Source organism: Pelophylax lessonae, assembly GCF_965119305.1.
Source record: "Pelophylax lessonae genome assembly, chromosome: 2".
In the NCBI taxonomy this organism is placed as follows: domain Eukaryota; kingdom Metazoa; phylum Chordata; class Amphibia; order Anura; family Ranidae; genus Pelophylax; species Pelophylax lessonae.
In genome coordinates, this window is record NC_138769.1 from 210387861 (window position 1) to 210410503 (window position 22643).

At 43.7% G+C, this 22643-nt stretch overlaps 1 protein-coding gene across 1 annotated transcript in view; it reads right to left on the reverse strand.

The window, feature by feature from the left end:
* Positions 1-22643, reverse strand: part of LOC309548030 (uncharacterized protein) — a gene marked incomplete at both ends in the record, with an annotated part of 90970 nt that overhangs the window by 58496 nt on the left and 9831 nt on the right. Inside the window, one exon of the mRNA XM_082248005.1 lies at positions 17999-18629. Coding sequence (XP_082104131.1) covers positions 17999-18629 — 631 coding nt within the window. The remainder of the gene's footprint in view (positions 1-17998; positions 18630-22643) is intronic.

The window sequence follows — 22643 nt, forward strand, 5'->3', positions numbered from 1 at the left end:
GTGACAAGTGACGATCACTGATGGGGTGTCAAGTGACGATGACTGATGGGGTGACAGGTGACGGTGATTGATGGGGTGACAGGTGACGGGCGATGGTCACTGATGGGTGACAGGTGACGGTGCACGGCGGTACTGATGACAGTCTCTGGTGACCGGTGAACTTTAGGCTACATTCACATGTGAGCGTAGCGATCATGGGCAGAATCACTGCGATTCTGCCCGTGATCCAGAAATCATTGCAAATCACGGGACAAGCCTGTGATTTGCAATAGCACCCCAAACGCTGTGCGATGTTGCAGCGATTTCCACCTGCCGAATCGAGGTAACATCACGCAAACAACGCATGACGCCCCAAAGAAACTCTTGTACCTTTTTTGGGCGTCATGCGATGTTTGCGCGATGTTACTGTGATTCGGCAGGCGGAAATGGCGGCAACATCGCACAGCGTTTGGGGTGCTATTGCAAATCACGGGCAGCGCACAGGCGTCCCGCCATTTGCAATGATTTCTGGATCGCGGGCAGAATCGCGGTTATTTTGCCTGCGATCGCTACGCTCACATGTGAACATTATGGGTGTCAATTTCTGGGCACTGATGAGGTGACTGTTGGGTGACAGGGGACATTGGGGGGGCTGAGGACTGTGTGTGGGGACCTTTATTTGTGTGCTTTTTACTTTTTACAGGGGTACAGAGCAGTAACTCAATGTTTCTAGCTCTTCTCCCCTCACACTGGAAACTGTATGAGGGGAGAAGAGCTAGTAACAGTCAGTTACTGCTCTTTGTTTACATTTTGTGATCGGCTGTGAATGGATTCACAGCCGATCACATAGTAAACAGTCACTGTCAGTGACTGTTTACTACCGCCGGTGACAGCTGTGTTCCTACGGAACACAGTGCCACCGACATGACCGCGCTGCGCGCTCCCGATCGCGCATGCACGGTCATCTCCCGGGCGCCTCCATTGTGATTGGCTGTGTCATTGGAACACAGCCGATCACGTGGGAAACAGCCATGCCTATTGGCTGTTTCCCCCCTGCTGGTGATCGGCTGTGTTCCGGGGACACGCCGACACTGGCAGTGCACGGCGGCGCGCCCGCGATCGCGCGCCTGCCCTGCTTGAATGGGCGGACGTCATATGACGGCCGCCCAGGATAATAGCCGCACCGTCCCACCGTCATATGACGGCGGGCGGGCGGTAAGTGGTTAAAAAACGCACAGCAACTTGTTAAAATGGTTGTTACGCTCAGCGCTCCGGGCCCCCTGCTGGCCTCGAAGCGCTCACAGCGCACCGGGACTCTTAGATCTAAAGGACCAGTGCACAGGTGATTGGTACCTGGCCCAGACTGGTTATTAAGGGTTAAGGTTTGTGAAAGGCAGTGCTGACTTAATTAGGCTTCACCTGTGCACTGCTCATTAATACCTTCTCCTCACACAGCTTCCTGCCGGATCTTTGTGTCTTGTGCCTCTGTGTTTGTTTGCTTTGCCTGTTGCTGAATCCTTGCTACCGACATCTCGCCTTTGAACCTCTGCCGCCTGCCCTGACCTCTGCTACGTCCGACTACGCTCTTGCCTACTCCCTGTGTACCACGCCATATCAGCCGCCAGAGAGATCGAGTTGTTACTAGGGGACACGACCTGGTAGTTACCGCCGCAGCAAATCCATCCCGCCTTGCGGCGGGCTCTGGTGAAGACCAGTAACTGCTTAGAAACGGTCCTCTAGTACAACCCACGCCATCGTCTCTCTGGTCTAGAGGATCCACTACCAGTCCTGCCGGTTCGTGACAATGGTATTACTGTATCATGCCATCCTGTGCAGAAAAACCCATTATGTTTGCAACCTACATGTGGGGTGTTAAGTTAACACGTTTTTGTGCTGGGTCGATTTGGAGAGGGGGATTGGGTGGGAGACTAGAATGGGGCATTGTGCCAGAGCAGATGATTTGTGTGGTGGAGGAGGATTTTTTCTGTGCATTACACTTTCGCCTCCTATTCTGTGCATTACACTTCCACCCCCTGCATTCTGTGCATTACACTACTGTTCCCTGCATTCTGTGCATTTCACTCCCTTCTCCTGCATTCTATGCATTACACTCCCATCCCCTGCATTCTGTGCATTACACTCCCGTCCACTGCATTCTGTGCACTACACTCCCATTCCTTGCATTCTGTGCATTACACTTCCGGTCCCCTGCATTCTGCGAATTACACTACCATCCCTTGCATTCTGTGCATTACACTCCCATCCCCTGCATTCTGTGCATTACACTCCTGTCCCCTGCATTCTGTGTATAACACTCCTGCCTCTGCATTCTGTTCATAACACTCGTGTGCTCTGCATTCTGTGCATTGCACTCCTGTCCACTGCATTCTATGCATTACGCTCCCCTCCCCTGCATTCTATGCATTACACTCCCTTCCCCTGCATTCTGCGCATTACACTCCCTTCCCCTGCATTCGGTGCATTACACTCCCATCCCCTACATTCTGTGCATTACACTTCCGTTCCCTACATTCTGTGCATTAAACTCCTGTCCCCTTGTCAAGGTCTTACCTTGCCTTCCTCTACATTCTGTGCATTAGACTCCCGTCCCTTGCATTCTGTGCATTACACTCCTGTTCCCTTGTCAAGGTCTTACTTTGCCTTCCTGTTGGCAGCCATCCTGGACATGTGCAGACTGCTATCTTTTATAAACTCTGTTTGTATCATTACATGCCTGCTGCCTGGGCGTTACTCAGTGATGAAGTTGCCCACCTGACATATATTTATATATATATATATATATATATATATATATATATATATATATATATATATATATATATCACCTGTTAGCTTGCAGTCCTTTGCCCTTGTGTTTGTGCTCCAAGGTGCATCACTGCTAGCAGTCTATACATGACGTGGCTTGGCTAATGACTTTCCTGTCTCTCAATTCTACATTGGCAGATGACCCGGCATCGACAGACAACCCAGCATCGGCAGACCACCCACCTCTGGACTCGACCCTGGCTTAGATGACTACCCTCTTTTAGACTCGATCCCAGCTTGGATGACTACCTGCTCTGGACTTTACCCCCGGCTGTTCCTGATTTCGCTCCTCACTCTTGCTGTGTGTTTATTGTTGTGGCTCTAATAAACTGCTTTATTTAATTTGTATCTTTGTGTGGTCTGATTTCCTGGCACCCTGACACACCTGCATTTTGTGCATTACATACTCCTGTTCCCTGCATTTTATGCAGTACACTCCTGTCCCCTGCATTCTGTGCATTATACTCCAATTCCCTGCATTCTGTGCATTATGTACTCCAGGACATGCTCTCTGTGTGTCATGTACTCCTAAACCCAGCACTCACTATAGTCCTCTGTGCATTGCATACTCCTGATCCTTGAACACACCATGGATCCCTGCAGTCAGTGTATGCATCCAAAACCCAACACTGAATTCAGACTTCCCCAACCCCTGTGCTCCTGCGCTGTATACACAATACTGTACATTATATACTTCTCACCAAAGCGTGCATTGTCTCAACAGTTGTTGGTTGCTATGTAGTCCCTGACTATTTAAATGAAGTTCTTCTTTAAGGTATGCTCAGAAAGAGAAATCAAACATATTTTATAGGTACAAGGAAGCCTGGGTTTTGTTTAACCAAGCCCCATAAGCCCCTCCCACTGTTATCAGTTTGGCCACACCCACATTTTGCAGCAGCACTCCACAACTCAATTCCTTCCTTAAATGTCCCTCATTCTTAAGTTCAAAAGTTGGGAGGTATGCTACAAAATGCTCAAGTGTGAACAAAGTGTTTAGACCTAGGTAAATGTTAGGTGTTCGTGCGATTTAGAATGAAGCTACTAACATAGGATTTAGATTAAGGTTTAAGAGTTCAGGAAAGGTGTAGGATAGGTATTAGAAAGTCCTTTGAGATGCTAAAAGGGACACATAGCTGCATGAAAATATGTGTTCTTGATGCCCAGAGTTCCTTACCAAAAAAATAAAAAAGGTCAGTGCCAAGTCATACTACTAGAGCATTTCTCATGCGTGTGAGAAAATGTTTTTCCATGCATTTCAAAGAAGAGCTAGGTTATCCTGTCACCTGGGTCCAAAAGTGTTCATTAACTTCATGATGCTGGACTTTGGAGATTACACTCTCAAAAAGCTTTTGAAAATGTTCAACAATGTCTAATTCTAATTGGCAGACACCCGGCTAAAAGCACCCTTCTGAGATTATTTACTATTTGTATAAATAAATCTAAGCAAAGTAAAGCTGTAATCATATGAGGAGTTTATGACCTGGGAATATTTTGTTATAAAAACTGTGCTTAGAACTTATCAGTTAACATAAATTTTAATTTGATGAAAAAGTATTTATTGTGGCCTATTGTGTCTTTTCTTGCAGATGCGAACTTGTAAAAATATACTGCTTATGCAAGAGCCTGAGAATATAAGAGAAACTTAATAAACAAAAGAAATCATGCCAAGCTGATATATTGCATTTCACATTGAGAAGACTTGTTCTGTTTTTCTTTTTATACATACATCCTTTTGTTTTCATTGCAACAAAACCAATACTGATTTCTTAAACTTTATTATGCACTACATATGATGGTTCCAGAGTCTGCATAGCCTAATGAAGCTGTTAAATCCAATTTATGTGTTTGAGATATGGTAAGGGAGTAGTTCAGAATGAAAAAAAAATCATATTTTAAACCATAGAGAAAACTATTCACTACTCAGGGACAAATGGAAGGCTATAATGATCCAATAAAAATCCAACAACAAAAGCTCAGTACATTTCATGTCAGGAAAGTTCAGGTTTTAAGTTGTGAACGATATATTAAATCTAAATATAGTTTTATAGTTAATTCAGTTAAAAAAAAAAAAACAGATTTGCCAACTTCTCTTCGACAATACTATTGGTCTGAAGGAAACTAAAATGAAAAATATCTTCCAACAGCTGCATTTTATCTTGAAAAGGAATTTTTTAAAAAATTATGAGAATATTATCAAATCTAATTATTATGATAAGAGCCTAGGAGTTAGGAATCTGGTCGTGTTAAGCAATGGAATGTCCACCTGCAAATGAGTTGTTGAATGGGAAAATGAATTGGACAGTATAGACCCAGGCCGGAAGTTATTCATTAAGTAACGGTATTGCTACAGCCACTAAATTATGACATCTTCCTGCTGCTCACCTGCTTTTTTAAAATTGTAAACAAGCTGGGAGGCATACTGACTGATTACATGCGTAATGGTCATAGATGGTTAATGACATCAGCCAACTTCCCAGGTCAGTTTTTTGATGGTGTGGGGCCTCCCTTATAATACATATCGGACCCTTATCCTTGATAAAGATCTGGTATGGATGTTGAGGGGGACATCCTGCAAAAAACAAAAAATCCAAATGTAGATGCCAAAAAAGGGCTTGGAAAGATTGGGTCTTATAAGGTGATTATATTTCCTTAAGACTCAAAAACATAAAATATACTAATATTTATTGATACATTTGGTTAAAATATATAATATCCATTTAATAAGGACATTACACAATAAAATAACATAGCACAAATTATTCCCTTGTTAGGGAGACTACCCTGTGGATTACCGATCCTTTACTATGTACAAAACATGTAGCCAGCTTTGCTTGGTGGTGCCCTTTCTCAATGCTTTTTTTATATCAAGATTCATTATTAGAATGAGGCGAGGACAATTCTACAATATTATTACAATTCGATTTAGAATCAGAATCAAACTTGATTTACATCCTATTTTATACATAACTTTTTACGACAGTTTACCATTCACCTACATCAATCTGTTTACCATTCATTCACATTACCAACTAATTATATGACTCAGAATATGCCTCACATCCCCTATACATTCACATACAGAAGGGGAAAGGAAAGTTCCTCTGGGATAATTGAATGGATGCTGCGATTGGCGTGCACATAGATCTTATACCTTTTTAGTTCTTCTGTATTTTTTACTTTTTTTTGCATTCGTACATGTCCTTTGTAGCAGTGCCCAGCTATTTATGCCCAAGCTTGCAAACTGTCCTTAAAAAAGTAAAGAAAGGATACCAATGCGCTACAAAGTGAAAAAAAAAACAAAACAAAAATTAAATAAATATAAAAATCATAATGCTGGATACAGCAGCCAATCCCTGTAGTGTCACCACATACACTGATAATAATAATAAACCGATATGGAGCGGCACTATATCTATTTAATGAAAAACAGTGGAATAACATATATGACAGTGTAAATATATATATATACACTTGTGCTTCAACAAATATAGATGCAAGTGAAAAAATATTCTAACTGTGAAAAAATAATTTAAGTGAATGTGCAAAATCTATACACAAATCAATAATAAACACCATTCAGCAAGTGAATAATACGTCCATGTCCCAAAAAACATGTTGTTTTCTTTTTCATTACATATCTGGAAAAATTGCTTCAGTCTTTTCCCCCCCACCTGCCGATGGCTGCCTAGAGACTTGTGGACTCTTCTCCTTACCCAAAATTCTACAGAACACTGTAAGTTCCATCAAGGACTTGATAATATTCAGAACTAGCGCCGATCCATTCTGTATTTTGTCCCAAAAAACATTATATAAGAATACTCAAATATATATATATATATATATATATATATATATATATATATATATATATATATATATATATATATATATATATATAATAAGAAGATAAATAAAGTGTCCAAATGAAACATGCAATAGTGATAAATGAGCACAAAAAAAGTCTATTAATCGGTGAATGCTGTGATCCAAAAAATGGTGATATAGGTGCTCTATCCCAACAACCGGCAATCCACTACTAAGTACAGTGGCCCCTCACCTTAAGGCAAATAATATTGCGTTTTCACAGAAATCAATCGTTGGCTGAAGAAATTCGTTCCATTGCAGACAAATCTCAGCTCATATAAGATAAAATAAGGATCTCCATAGTGTAGTATGTATAATTGTACTTTATTTAAATGCAGTAGTAACTTACAATGAGGTAGACACAAACAAGTATGGCAAAAACAGGACTGAGGGGTTCCAGGATGATGCAGCGTAGAAATTCTAAACTTCCGGTCTTGGCCGTGACATCACCCGTCTCCTCCCGACGCGTTGCGTCACAATCACGTGACTTTCTCAAGGGCTGGAGGCTGGGTGATCGTGGCCGGGTTAAATAGACAAGCGATTGCTATAGGAACTGTGAGGAAATGTAAACAATAGACATAACATTCAAACCACATTACCTAGCACTATACCCACTAAAATCCCTCTGCCAAAGTATAAAAATCAGTCCTCATTTGAGAATATTAAAACATATTAAAACAGATATACTGAATAAATGATCTTTATACAAAGAAGCAGATAAAAATATATGAAAACACAGATCACTTGCTAATACATATACAAACATACTACACTATGGATATCCACACTTATATGAGCTGAGATTTGTCTGCAATGGAACAAACTTCTTCAGCCAACGATTGATTTCTGTGAAAACGCAATATTATTTGCCTTAAGGTGAGCGGCCACTGCACTTAGTGGTCATTTATCACTATTGCACATTGCAGTTTGACACTTTATTTGTCTTTTTATTATTTATATTTTTTTGAGTATTTTTATATAATTTTTTTGGGGACTTGGACGTATTATATAATTGCTGAATGGTGTGCATTATTGATTTGTGTATAGATTTTAAACATTCACTTCAATTATTTTTTCACAGTCAGAATATTTTTTTCATATGCATGTATATTTGTTGAAGCACGAGATATATATTTACATTGTCATATGTGTTATTCCACTGTTTCTCATTTAATATATATAGTGCCTCTCCATACTGTTTTATTATTATGTAAAAAAGGCCATACAAATATTCCAAGAAATTGTATGCATTCTTGCTAATAGTGAATATTTTTCAAAAAATCTAGAAGTTCTTAACTTAGCAAACAAATTCCAAAAAGGATCTTTAGACAACATAACTTTACTATGAGTTTTGCATCACAGTGCAGATTTCAGTAAGTTCAATCTAGACCTAGATACCATCAGTTCAGGGGATTGACAAGTTAAGACTTAGACAGTAAGCTTTTATTTTTACAGGAAGTAATTTGGCACAGGTGGGGGGGGGGATTTATACCTAGTGTTGCTTTATATTGGGAATGAATCCAACTTTAGTGCTAGAAGTTATACCTCAATCACTGATGGGGAGTTCCACCCTTTTGCTTTGGAGGAAGAGGGGATGGTGTAGAAAAGTACTCTATTTGAAATTATGTATAGTCTCTAGCTTAAAATAATTAACAAAGCTCAGAAAGCGTTATTGAAGGTACAGGAAAACAAAATGATTATCTACAGCTGTGATAACAAAGATCTTTTCACTTTTTGGACAAAAAGTTTAAAATCAGATTGACTTCTGTAATGCTGAAGACATCTTGCAACTTATCTACGTCGCTTCTTCAGTTCTAATGCAGAAACATATCCCTGCATAAGAACTTACTGTATCCATGCATTTGTAGTTCTACGTGTAGGTATGGTAGTCACTTAAATTCATTCACCATGGAACTTGTCAAGAATGATTTCAATGGTGGTCATGAATAGGATAGAAGGTGTGAAAATTTGTGAAAGCATCCTCTTCTAACTACATAATCTAAATTCTGGCTGCCAGGAAGTCTAAAAAATATGTTAATTCTTCAATTTAATTCGATTGGAGAGCAGACTGGATTGCCACTAGCAGAAGTTTTAGCCTGCATTTGCACTTGAGCAGAACGTATTCCGCGTGATTTTGAAGCTTTTTTTTTTTTCAGGTGCTTTTCAGGGCTTTTTACAGATGTTTTTATGGCAAATTTTAGATGTTTTACAGGCCTTTTTTACAGGCATTTTACAGCCATTTTTGCCTGGGTGTCATGCTTCAATAGATTATGTCCTGGGCTGGGCGATGGGAGAAGAGCAGTTCTATAGGAAGAGAAACATTCTTCAGACAGAAAAATGCATGCCAAAAATATGCATATTGAGTTCATGTTTACAGGTGTTTTCTTCTATGTCTATGTGATAAAAAACTCTTGAAAATGCTCAAAAAAAAGCTATTGTACTTTTTAAAGCTCAGGGAGTAGAGAGCAGGGTGACTAAGCACTACAAGTGTGAACAGAGTCCATTAGAAGGAATGGATTCTGCATAGTCAGACATAGTAAGGTATAGTCAGGTGTAGGGAAATGAGCAGAAAAATGCTCAAGTGTAAATGGGTGTTTAGAGCCATGAAAGAATCATGATTATTTAACTACTGCTTTTAATGGTTAGGAGAAATTTTTACCACAAGATACAAACCTTATATTAAAAGAGCAGTTTGGCTTTTTAAAAAAAATCATACTTACCTAGGTGGATGCAGCATTGGTCCGATGCTGCATCTGTCCACCGCTGGCTCTAAGACTGAGAACCGTGCATTCAAAAACGGCTGATCGCTCGGTTCTCAGAGCTCTGTGAGCAAAGAGCTGGTGACTGTCAGTCACCGGCTCTCTGCTCTGCCCTCCTGCACTCACTGGAGTGATGGGCTATGGAATGGGCTGGAACGGCTGGCTCAGCCTCTCAGTGACTCACTAAGCATCAGAGCCAGGTGTCGGTCCAGGGTTGTGGACCGATCCCAACTTTATTGTTGCAATGTTGCCCCAACCTGGACTAGCTCTGTGACATTAGTGAGCATCAGCCTGTGATCCACAGGAGAAGTACGACCAAGCTAGCTTTTGCTATACTTCTCCTTTAAGCATGAATCCCGCTGATCAAACTCTCTCCTTTGGATTTATCAACAATAATGTTTCTTAAGCTCTGCTTCACTGGATACAAATAAAATAGACTGTTTAAGAATGCACTCAGATTACATGGTTTTGGTAAATCTAAAATTCCTTGTACAATTGATTTGTATGGTTTATTTCAAGTTTCTCTCTACCTCACTAGTTTAACAGCTAACTGGTCTAAAACAGAGTACCCCTACCAGAATAACTATGACCTGCTATAAATTACTATTTTAGGACTCGCATTCTTTTAGTAAAGTCCAGAATACAGATGTAGCATCCTCCTAGGTAGGTGCTAGGAAAAGCATATTGTGGCCCTGTCTGCTTATCAGGGGGGCCTGATCATTCAGCTAGGCTGTCATGTGTTTCCAGGTGCGTCTGTTGAGTATGGGGAGTCTCCCCACTGTGTCAAATGAGGGCTCTTATTGGACAGTGAGGAAACCTGGCCAATAGCGCACCAGGGCTTATATCTATCCCAGAGGGCGGAGTCTTCCGCAATTCACCCTGGGATGGGGTATAAGTCTGAGGGGAACACATGACAGAGTGTCTTTGGCGGGAAGCAGTCCCAGGAGGAGGCTGATGGCTGTCACTCCTCCTGTCAGAGGAAGCAATTGTGTCCTGGGAGGTAGGACCTGAGGTTGAGCTGGGCTGCAGGAAGGGATCCAGAGTGCTGTGGACCATGGAGCTGCTGGGCAGAGGTTTCCAGGAAAAACCGTGATCCGGGAGCCAGCTAACCAGTAGAGAGGTTTAGAGAAAGGGGGTGCCTGTGTCTGAAGTGAGAGAAAGGGGGTTCCAGTGTGGGCCCTAAAGTGTTCAGCAGTACAGCAGTGTATACAGACAGCTACCTCAGCAAGGAGTGCTTAAAGTGGAGTTCCAGCCTATTTTGCAACTTTAGTGATTCCTGGAGTGCTCGCTATGCTGATCAACAATTAGGCATTTTCAAATTTTGTCGGGGGTCCCTTACCTTATTTTCAGGGCATTTTTGATTGTACTTCCTCCTTTTCCCCCCTCTGTGGCCAGGGCCACCGACATCACTTCTGCCTTGCATTGCATCCTGGGAGCTGTTTGTCACCACTCCCAGGAGGCTGGAATCAGGAAGAACTCCCAGAACACTCCCTGGAATCAGGAAGAAGGACACAGCAGATTACGCTGCGGCTTCAGATGCCCACGTCTAAGATGGCCACGCCCAGACAGCATTTTTAAAAGTAAGATTTTGTCTAAAATCCAATACTGTACAACTTGTAAGTATGAGAATAGCAGTTCTGTAAAGGGCAATGGATTAGTATTATAGGGGTATTTTTAGTTTAAAAAGGTATTTGAGGCCGGAACTCCACTTTAAGGGAGCTTAAAGCGGAGTTCCAGCCATTTACTCACCTGTCCAACGGTCCAGCGATGCGGCCACCGGAAGCCTCGATCCTCTCCCTCGGCGCCGGCATCACTGCTGTGGGCACCCGGCTGTTACAGTTTGCGGCTTCACGGCCGGGTACCCACTGCGCATGCGCGAGTTGCGCTGTGCGCCGTGATTGGCCGGCAATCTTCTGGGACCTCTGACGTGTCCCAGAAGATTGCAGGGAGGGAGGGGGAGAGGAGAACTTCCGCTCAGGGCGCGGCGGCGCTCCGAGCGGAAGTGGGAGCGGGTACCTGTCAAAACTAGGTACCCGCTCCCCCCCCCAAAAAATGACATGCCAAATGTGGCATGTCGGGGGGTCAGGACTCCCTAAAGCGGAAGTTCCACTTTTGGGTGGAACTCCGCTTTAAAGAGGACTTCTTTATACAGAAAAGCAGTCACAAGTCAGTTCAGCGTTAACAGGCATCAGGCCAGCGTTAACCAGCGTTAACCATCGTTGACCGGCATGCTGCCAGCGTCAAGTCAGCGCCAATCTGCATTTTTCAAGTGTCTCCGCTAAAGGCCCGTACACACGTACCGATCGTCGGCAGACAAGCGTCGGCGGACGAACGATCTGCCGATTGTACGCTTGTTAGTATGGTGCCTCCGACAGCCGTCAGCGCACATTCTGCCGACAAGAATCTGTCTTGCAAGCATTAAAATTTTTGTATGCCGACACCAGAATGGCCGATTGTTCGCCAGTCAGTACAGAATTCGGCCGACACACAGCTACAAATCCCAACACGCATGATCAAACCAAATGAGGTCCCGGAAGAATTTTCTCTAGTAAACTCAACATTTTATCCAGAAAGAACTTTCGGCTCGCGGCAGTCCAAAAAATAGGTGAAATGCGGAGCACATGCTCATCTTGATAAATGTGAGAAGGAAGATGCTGCTCATAATGCCATACTTTTCTAATAAAAAGGCATGTGTTTTGTTATGATGAAGATAATGTTTGTCTATTCTATCTGTTCTATCAAATTTTATAATTAAATAATTTTAACTCTTCACCATTATTTTTTTATTTTCACAGCAAAGATCTAACTATTGATATGACCCTTTATTCTTGTATGAATTAATGTATAAAACATATTTTTCAGGTTATGCACAATATTAAACATGTTAACAAATTCAAATAGGCCATTTTTTAGTTCCAATTTTCTTTATTTTTTGGATCTCAGAAAAAACAAATGAAAACATTAATACTTTCCGTATTTAAAATATCAACATAAAAAAGGTCCATTTGGACTAAATTAAATTAGAAACTGACAAACAGGGGTAAAATAAATAATAGGGGTTTACACAAATTAAAGTTGGTGATAACTATAATCCCCCTGCCATGAGGGCAGGTTTGGATCATGCTGGCCATATTGCCACTGGCCATGTGGCATTTGGCGAGGTGGTGGTTGTTGTGGAGGTGGAGGTGGAGGGCATGGGTGCTCCTCGCATGCGTGGCTGTGCTCAGTAAGGACGCCGTTTTCCGCCTTTTGCAGCACATCGAGGATAATTTTTCGGGCATACTGACACTGCCTGAGGTCCACCTTATCTAAAATTTTGCCCGCCATATTCCCGAAGGACTCATTTGCCTCCGGTTTCCTACGTAGGGCTATGGTGGCCTCATGTATAAATTCGTCGGTGAGATCAAAAAATAACTAAAACAATGCCAATGTTTTTGCGACCCACCCCCCCCTTGGCCTGTGCCCCTGGCGGTTGCCTGTCATGCCAAGCCCTTGCTATGCCAGTTTACATAAAGGGTCAATTATGGTTTAGCTTATAATTTTGTTACATGATTACATTTTTAGCAGACAATATATAGTGAAATGCCATACCTGAGTAAAACTCTCCTCCAGGATATCTTCATCCTGGCTTGGATCTACAGACACTGAGCCCTCTGCCGAAGTCGAAGGCAGTGTGGAAATGGATGGCCTCGATTCCAATGTGTCTGCCAGGAACCTGAGGTTATCAAAATCCCACAGCCGTGGTACATGTACATTCTCTGCAGCTGCTCCAGACTGGGTGGACTGTTCAATTTGTTTTACCTCTTGCCTGTAGGCAGTGCGAATACTGTTTATTTTTTTGCGTACATACTCAACATTTGCCCCAGGACAGACGGGCTTGTAGAAGGCCACTAAATGTTCAATGGCCTGTTTTTTTAGGTGCTTATTTTTATATTCAGCCGACTTGACTTTCCACAAACAGGGCAGTTGCCTGAATTCATCAATGAAACTGATGAGAAAATTATGGCTGGTGTAATTGTCCACCATTTTGCAGGACAGTATATGCCTGCAAGACACAACACAAAACATATTAAAATAGCATGTATTTTGGGACATAATAAAGATATTCCTAATAAAAGCTGTATAGGGCCCAAAACACACACTTTCTAATAAAATAGTCGTACCTTTGTTTGTGGGGAAAAGTCGTGATTCGCCGTTCGATCGTGCTCCAACCCTCGATATGTCCGCTAGCGAATCGTCGGCCGAAAGATCTGGCGTCCTTTAAATACAGCGCATGCGTCAACTCCTCCTCCAGTGGCGGGCTTGTGCAGGGGTGTGTACGTGCCAAAGATCAGGCCTACATGCGACACTCACACCTGAAGCAGTGGAACAATCTTTTAATCAAGAAAAATGTCTGAAAGATCTCAGAGTTCATCAAGTGGGGGCCGAAGTGATTGGGCCACCAGAAAATCAAGGGCTACACCCATGACAAAGGCAGAAATGGTGGAGATGGTTTCCATTTTAGAAAAAATGGACTATGATGGAAAGTTGGGAAATTACGATAGGCCCAATGCCAGGAAAGATGGCATCATGGATAAGGTGGTGGCCTGTTTGCTAAAAAAATTTGGTGTGGAGCGATCGAAAGATCAGATTCGGAAACGGTGGTCCGACCTGAAACACCGTGAGCAGGATCAGCTGGGCCAAATCCATCGGATTTTGAAAAAAAGTAAGTTTTTTTTTTTATTTTTTTTTTTAAACATGCAATATGTTTTTTATAATTTTGTGTATGTTGTATTAACATGTCTAGATTAAAATGTCTATGTAAAAAGTTAGATTACTCATTTTAGTTGTCATGTCGTGATTAGATCGATCTATTGTTGATGTTTTAGTATATGACATTAAAAGTCAGGAAGCCATAGTTAAAAATATATGTATTGTGTTGCAAAGAACGTTCTTTCCTGCACGAATCTTCTCTGCAAACATTCCTATTAATCACAGATTATTAATCAAACCTTTGAATAGGAGAAAAACGAAAACTCCGTGCCAAACTATGGGAAAGGAGGAGGAGAGGTTTGGCAGCTCCATCGGCAGTTGCCGAAGAAGATGAGGACATGGGCCCAGATGGTGGCACAGATTCGACTAAAGGTAATTGGTTCCTATGCACTGTCAAACATTAATGTACCATATTTTCCGTAGATAACCATGTACATGTCTTCATATTTGTTACCAAAAGAGCTATCAAGCAGGGCACCATGTCCTAACAAATGTACCTCTTGTGACTTTTATGATATGGCCAATTTTTTGTATTATGTAGATGAAGACATTATGCCTGAGGTTATTCTGGTGGAGACAACAAGTGACCAGACACCAGAGCAACAAGAAGGTTGGTAGGCACATTTTTTTGTGTAGTGGGATCATAGAAATATGTGTATTTGCAATGATTGTTTAACCTTATATTCCTATATTCCCTTACAAATTTACATTGCAGATGTTGCGTCATGCGAGGATGTTGCATCCCCAGCCAGGTCAGAACCCAGATCTCCTGGCAACTTGCCAAGCAGCGTGGAAGCCACTTCCGAAAATGTGGAGGATCCAGGACCAAGTGTCAGAGAGCCAATTGTGTGCCCACGTAGGTTTTTTCATAATGATTTTTATCAGTGTTATTTTTAGCCTCCAATTGTCAACACTAGTTCCCTATGGGAGCCTCTTTATTTGAATGGAAGTCGCACCGTAAGTCGGATCAGGATGCTCTGACTTGCGGGGCCACTTGCGCTGTGAAGATTTTTGAGGGGGAACTACACAGAAAAATTGAATAACCCACCATGGGTATCCCCCCCAAGTTCACAACCAGGCCTTTTGTGTGTGGTATTGAGTTTGAGGGTATGCCCACAACAAAAATACAGCGTGGGTTACCCCCAAAACCCCTACCAGACCCTTATCCAAGCATGCAGCTTGTCAGGCCAAGAAAGAGAACGAGCAAGCGGACCAAACACCCCCTGGACCACAGCAGGACACATGCCCTCAACATGGGGGGGTTTTGTTGCTTTGGGCCAGGGGGCCTCTGCACCGCACACCCAAAAGCACCTTGCTCCCATGTAGAGGAGGGCAAGGGCCTCATCCCCACAACCCTGTCTGGTGGTTTTGGGTGGTCATGCGGCCAGAGGCTTCCTAGGAATTTGGAAGCAACCTTTAACAAAGGGTGGCCCCCAGATCCCAGACCCCAATCACTATGTGAATGGGTATGGGGTACATAGTACCCCTACACATTAACCACATAAATGTAAGTGTATGTGAATAACGACAGGAGACGTTTATGAAATGTTCTTAAATATCTTCATCCGGTCTTCTCCACTCTGCTCTTTGGATCTTCTCCTCTCCACTCTTGTGCTGTCCAATATTCTGCTCTTATGTTGTCTGCTCTTTTGCCCTAGGCTCTTCTTCTTCCTCCTGTCCTCCTCCGATGCTGTTGCCGTGCATTCTGCCCGTCTCTGGTCTCTGCATCTTAATATATATACATAACGACCATGCCCTCACAATGACGTCATCATGCGTTCACACCCCTAATGAATATATAGTAAGCTCAGGAGACCGGCAGAATCATCAGCAACAGCATCGGAGGAGGACAGGAGGAAGAAGAACAGCCTAGGGCAAAAGAGCATAAGAACAGGGTAGGTATTAACTCGAGAGGAATTTAAGATTACCTGGACACCAAATGTTTCTCTATTATTATGACCGCATGTAGGTGATTCACATTGACAAAGTTTTTTTTTTTTTTTACAGACCATGTTTTACATAGTTGCACATTAGCCAAATTGACCCGTGAGGCTCTCCAATGCTGCGCAGACCTGGAACAAATAAAGGAGACTGCAACGGCATTACAAATCAAAATGCGCAATTTTGTGGACATGATTGGCAAATTTTAAGCCACAATTTTACTACGTTTTTAATGTTTGTATTGGGATGTTCCTGATGTTACAAATTTGTTATAATGTTTTATGGCATTTTAATTACACTCAGATGTTAAAGAGTGTACCCAAGTTTGGGAAAAGCACTTTACAACACCCTAACCCTAACCCTGTGAATGTTTGATACTAAAACATTTTTACATTCAACAATGTGTGTTCAATTCTTTATTAGACTTTCGTTGGGGGGTCGAGGTCTAAAGCTGTGTAAAGAAGCACTAAATGTATGATGGCTGGCCTATTCACATATTTACATGTTAATGAAAGCATTTTGGACACTGCCATATGCGAGTTGCTGGAGGTGTCAATGAAATGTTAAAGATACCCCCAGTTTTAACGCATATCACAGTGCGATCTGACATTTCACACAGGATCGGATCACACAAGTGTGAACGACTGTGCGATCCTATCCTGATGCGGCTGAATAAATGCATCATGTGCGACTTTTGTGCGAGTGCAGTGCGAATTGAGCCATACAAACTGTATAGCTGATTTTCGCATGAACATCTGATCGCATGTAATAAAGGAGCAGTGCGCTACGATATTACATGCCATCGGATGTGCAGTGTGAATTGAGACATACTCTTTGTATGGCTACATTCACACTGAACACGCATACAAGTCGCACATGACCCTTTATTTCTGATGTATCTGGATTGGATCGCACAGTGCTTAACACTTGTGGAATACAATCCTGTGCAAAAAGTAAGTGGCGGGTCACCCTTATGCAATGCTGGAAGACTGCAAAGTCGCAGACTTCCCGCATCGCATAAGTGTAACTCAACACTCATGGTACTAGCAGTCCTAGGATTCAATATGGCATTGATATTGCCAGTAGCAATCAGTGTAGGGAAATCAGTGTAATCTATAGTGTATTGCTTGTTCGTTGCTCTAGTTCACTTTCCATTACCTATATATATAACACTTTGAGATGAACAATGATCAAGTTTCACATAACACTGACATATCCTAACATTGGTGGGCAGTGAGAAGGATGTCATAAATGAACACAACATAACAGGTGTAGGTACGTTGTTAATACCCTAATGTATTATATGAAATATATAGTATGGGCAACTTCTGGACAATGAACACCAATGTAAGGTGACATTAGATGAACCTTGGGCGTGCCCTAGTTCTCAATGTGACAGGGTTTGTGTACATTTTGTGGGGTGCAGAAGGCCCTTGTATTTACACCACTGGCTCAAAAATAACACATGGCCATCATCACTTTGGATCAGCTGGTGAGAGGCTACAGCAAATAAACACACTGATGAATGTATTAACCCTTCCAAAGTCACACATATATAACACATGATTAACCCAAAAAATTATGTTTGCCATATGTGCCCAAATGATTAGAATCCACAATACAGAATCATAGCAATTTTTGTTTAATGTGTTCAAAAATCAGAGATCTATGACATTTTTCTGGTTAGGAAATTAGTTATGAAGTTTATTGGTTGTGTGACAGTGATTGCTGCCAGGACAGAGCTCCTCTCCCCAAGAAATAGTCCAGATATTCCTGGCGGATCTGACGGGCCCTGTGTGATGCCAATCCTGACCGTCCAACTTGCATTGACGTCATGGACTCCACTTGGTCAGGAGGTTGGGCCTCTCCACTTGTACCTGGCATAGCAGGGTCAGTATCCAGTTGCTGCAAAACATAATTGTGTACATTCCTGCGTAGGAAGTTGTGCAAAATGCAGCAACACAAGACCACATTATCCACTTTGTACAGTGCCAGGTGTATGGACGTCAGGAATATCCGGAACCGGTTGGCCATTATCCCGAAGGCATTCTCCACAACTCTGCGAGCTCTGGACAACCGGTAGTTGTAAATCCTTTGGTCGGGGGTGAGGTTCCTCTGAGGGTATGGCTTCATGAGATGCTCCCCAAGCGCAAAAGCATCATCTGCGATAAAAACAAAGCTCATACCCTCAACAGTTTGCTCCCTGGATGGCAGGTTCAGAGTGCCGTTATTTAGACGACGAGCGAACTCCGTCTGCTCAATAACTCCCCCATCCGAATTGCGGCCATTTTTGCCAATATCCAAATAAATAAACTCATAGTTTGCATTAACTATGGCTAGCATGACTATACTAAAAAATCCTTTATAATTATAATAAAATGTGCCGGAATTCGGAGGGGGGACAATGCGGACGTGCTTCCCATCAATAGCACCCCCACAATTGGGAAAATTCCACTTCTCCTGAAATTGAGCAGCAATCTCCAGCCATTGCTCTGCGTTTGAAGGGAACTGTGGGGAAAAAAATAAAAAAATAAAAAAAAATTAGTGCTTGAGCACATCACATTATTAATTACACACACAGTTGTCTGTTAAATGCTTATGCAACTTGTTAAAAATATAAACAACAGGAAGGCAAACGTTTTGATTTGGGGATGTAACATATACATACATTTATTTTCAACCTCCTATTGTTCTTATATTGTAAAGGGCCATACACACTATAAGATTCTCTGAAGACTTTTTCGTGCAGATTTACCTTTTCTATGTAGTGCAAGTGCCTGCCAGATTGCATAGGATTTGAAAGTGTTTGTTTGACCTCATATTATTTGGTTGGGGTAAATCGGAAGGATACATTGTTCTGACAATCTTATAGTGTGTATGGCCCATTATACTCACCAGCTAGAGCTGAAATTTACAAACTACGGCCCTCCAGCTGTTGCAGAACTACACATCCCATGAGGCCTTGTAATTCTATGACATTCACAGACATGACTAGGCATGATGGAAATTGTAGTTCCTGAACAACTGGAGAGCCGTAGTTTGAAGACCTCTGAGCTTGAGCTTTGGTATATGCTGACTTTGAGATTTTGCATGTGGGTGGGGGGATGGGTAAGTAAAACTTTTATACATCAATAAGGGCTTGTGGTCAGTGAAGGTTTTAACATCATTACATAAACATACACAATCATAGGTGGGAATGGATGGACTGATGTATTTTAGATAAATCATAAACTAGGTAATAAAACATTGGCCAAGGAATAATTGTTTGAGGGAAAGTAATAAAATGACCCAAATTCAAAATACTGTTAACAGGCAATGCGTTTAGGGACACATAGGAGAGAATGGTGGGGTGGTTAGTGGGTAATTTTACAAATGGTTAAGATAATATAAATCTTTACTACAATGTGCATGCGGACAGAGGGTAGTTTACAAATAATGTCCTGTGTGAATTGCTGTACATCCAAAAACATCATAATTCGGGTGAAACGACTAATACATGTAATGTAATGTAAAATATAAAACATACCTTGATATAGTCCTTCTGCAAGACCTTGATGATGGCAGAGCAGGTCTCAGGGATGATGACTCCAAGTGCTTGGGGGGAGATGCCTGTGGTGAACTTCAGATCCTGCAGGCTTCTCCCTGTTGCAAGATACCTCAACGTCGCAATTAACCTTTGCTCAGGAGTAGGGTTGAGCGGACACCTAGATGTCCGTGTTCGACGGGTTCGGCCGAACTTTAAAAAAAAGTCCGGGTCCGTGTCCCGGACTTTTACCGAACTTTTCCCGGACACCGAACCCCATTGAAGTCAATGGGGACCCGAACTTTAAGGCACTAAAATGGCTCTAAAACACCAAAGGAAAGGGCTAGAGTGCTGCAAATGGCAGCAAAACGTAATTAAGAGCATGGCAAGTGCTCTGCAAACAAATGTGGATAGGGAAATAACTTAAAACAACAAAAAAAAACAGAAAAATAAAACAATGTTCTTCTTCATCTCTGAAGGACGAGGCCCATATGGAGTAGGAGGGAGGTTGAGGTGGTGGTGGATGTGGCGGTGACATAGGCGTGCGCACAGGGTGTGCTGGGTGTGCCTGGGCACACCCTAATCACCTAGGGCACATAGCATTGCCAGTGAGGAGATGGGAAAGATCTCCCTGGGACCTGCTCTGCTCTATTTCTCCTTGCCTACAGGTACATGGCCCCGATACATTACTCTCCCTGCTGGCAAACACATGCATGTGTATTTCAACTTTGGGGTGCACACCTTAATGCAATAGGCTGCGCACACCTATGGGCGGTGTAGGTGGAAGCGGCGGTGGAGGAGGACCAGGGCCGGATTAACAGCATCATGGGCTTGGTGCTGAGGATTTTGAAGGGCCTTAGGGCCGTGCCTTGCCATGCACCCAGAGGAGGAAGGGTGCAGCCATGCATGCCTAATTCAACATGGGATGCTGTCTCTGAAGCCCATAAACACATCCATGCATCGCCAACTGTCCCTCCTTGTCCGGCCTTCACGCTGTGTGGGGAGGTTCTGAGGGTGCTGCCTGGGGAAGCGAGCATAGAAGCCAGACTTCTGTGTTTACAAGTGACAGAAGAGCGGTAACAGTGAATATGGCCAACCCGGGGCCTATATAAAAGGTAGGGGCCTGGAGCTGCAGCTCCAATAGACCCTACATTAATCTGGCCCTGAGGAGGAGGACGAGGTAGCCAACACTGCTTCTTTTCACAAATTTTAAATGAGGGTACACCCCAAAAGAGTGAGAAAGAGCAAAAATGGAACAATGGGTGGGTAAGGTCGGTATCCATTGCTATTCTGCATAAGGTACGGAAAAGTCCCGTGGGATCCATGCCTGGTTCATTTTAATGAACGTGAGCTTGTCCACATTGTCTCTGGACAGGCGGCTGCGCTTGTCTGTTATAACGCCCCCAGCCGTGCTAAATACCCGTTCAGATAATACACTGGCTGCAGGGCACGCCAGCACCTCCAAGGCGTAAAGGGCAAGCTCAGGCCATGTGCCCAATTTGGAGACCCAGAAGTTGAAGGGGGCAGACCCGTCATTCACTACATGTAGGCGTGTGCACACATACTGCTCCACCATGTTGGTAAAATGCTGCCTCCTGCTAAGACGTTCCATCTGAGCTGCTGGTGCTGCTGTTTGTTGTGGCGTGCTGACAAAGCTTTTCCACATTTCGGCCATGCTAACCCTGCCTTCTGAGGTGCTGGCGGTGCCCTGGTTGCGTTGGCGACCTCCTCCTCCTCCTCCTCTGCCTTGTGCTTCTACTGTGGCCCCGCTGTCAGATGGGAATGCCAGCAGCATGGCGTCTACCAGCGTGCGCTTGTACTCGCGCATCTTGCGATCGCGCTCCAGTGAGTGAATTAAGGACGGTACGTTGTCCTTGTAACGGGGATCCAGCAGCGTGGCCACCCAGTAATCAGCACAAGTTAGAATGTGGGCAACTCGGCGGTCGTTGTGGAGACACTGCAGCATGTAATCGCTCATGTGTGCCAGGCTGCCCAGAGGCGACGAAAGGCTGTCCTCTGTGGGAGGTGTATGGTCCGTGTCCTCTGTATCCCCCCAGCCACGCACCAGTGATGGCCATGAGCTGGCCTGGGTGCCACCCTGCTGTGAACATGGTTCCATCTCCTCCTCCAGCTCCTCCTCCTCCTCATCCTCCTCATCCTCCAGAACTGTGCCCCTGCTGGACAATTGCGTCCCTGGCGTTTGCGTGTGCAGGAACCCACCCTCGGAGCCCCTTGCGAATGACTGCCCTGAAAGCCTTGGAAATGTTACCTCTTCATCCTCCTCCTCCTCCTCATCCTGTGCCACATCCTCTTCCATCATCGCCCGAATTGTTTTTTCAAGGAGGCATAGAAGTGGGATAGTTAAGCTGAGAACGGCGTCATTGCCACTGGCCATGTTGGTGGAGTACTCAAAACAGCGCAACAAGGCACACAGGTCTCGCATGGAGGCCCAGTTATTGGTGGTGAAGTGGTGCTGTTCCGCAGAGCGACTCACGCGTGCGTGCTGCAGCTGAAACTCCACTATGGCCTGCTGCTGCTCGCACAGTCTTTCCAGCATGTGCAAGGTGGAGTTCCACCTTGTGGGCACGTCACATATGAGGCGGTGAGCGGGAAGGCCGAAGTTACGCTGCAGCGCTGCCAGGCGAGCAGCAGCAGGGTGAGAACGCCGAAAGTGCGCACAAACGGCCCGCACTTTCTGCAGCAGCTCTGACATATCGGGGTAGTTTTTAAGGAACCTCTGCACCACCAAATTCAGCACATGCGCCAGGCAAGGGATGTGCGTCAAACCGGCTAGGCCCAGAGCTGCTATGAGATTTCGCCCGTTATCGCACACCACCAGGCCGGGCTTGAGGCTCGCTGGCAGCAACCACTCATTTGTCTGCTGTTCCATGCTCCTCCACAACTCCTGCGCGGTGTGTGGTTTGTCCCCCAAACAGGCAAGTTGTAAAACTGCCTGCTGTCGTTTACCCCTGGCCGTGCTGAAGTTGGTGGTGAAGGTG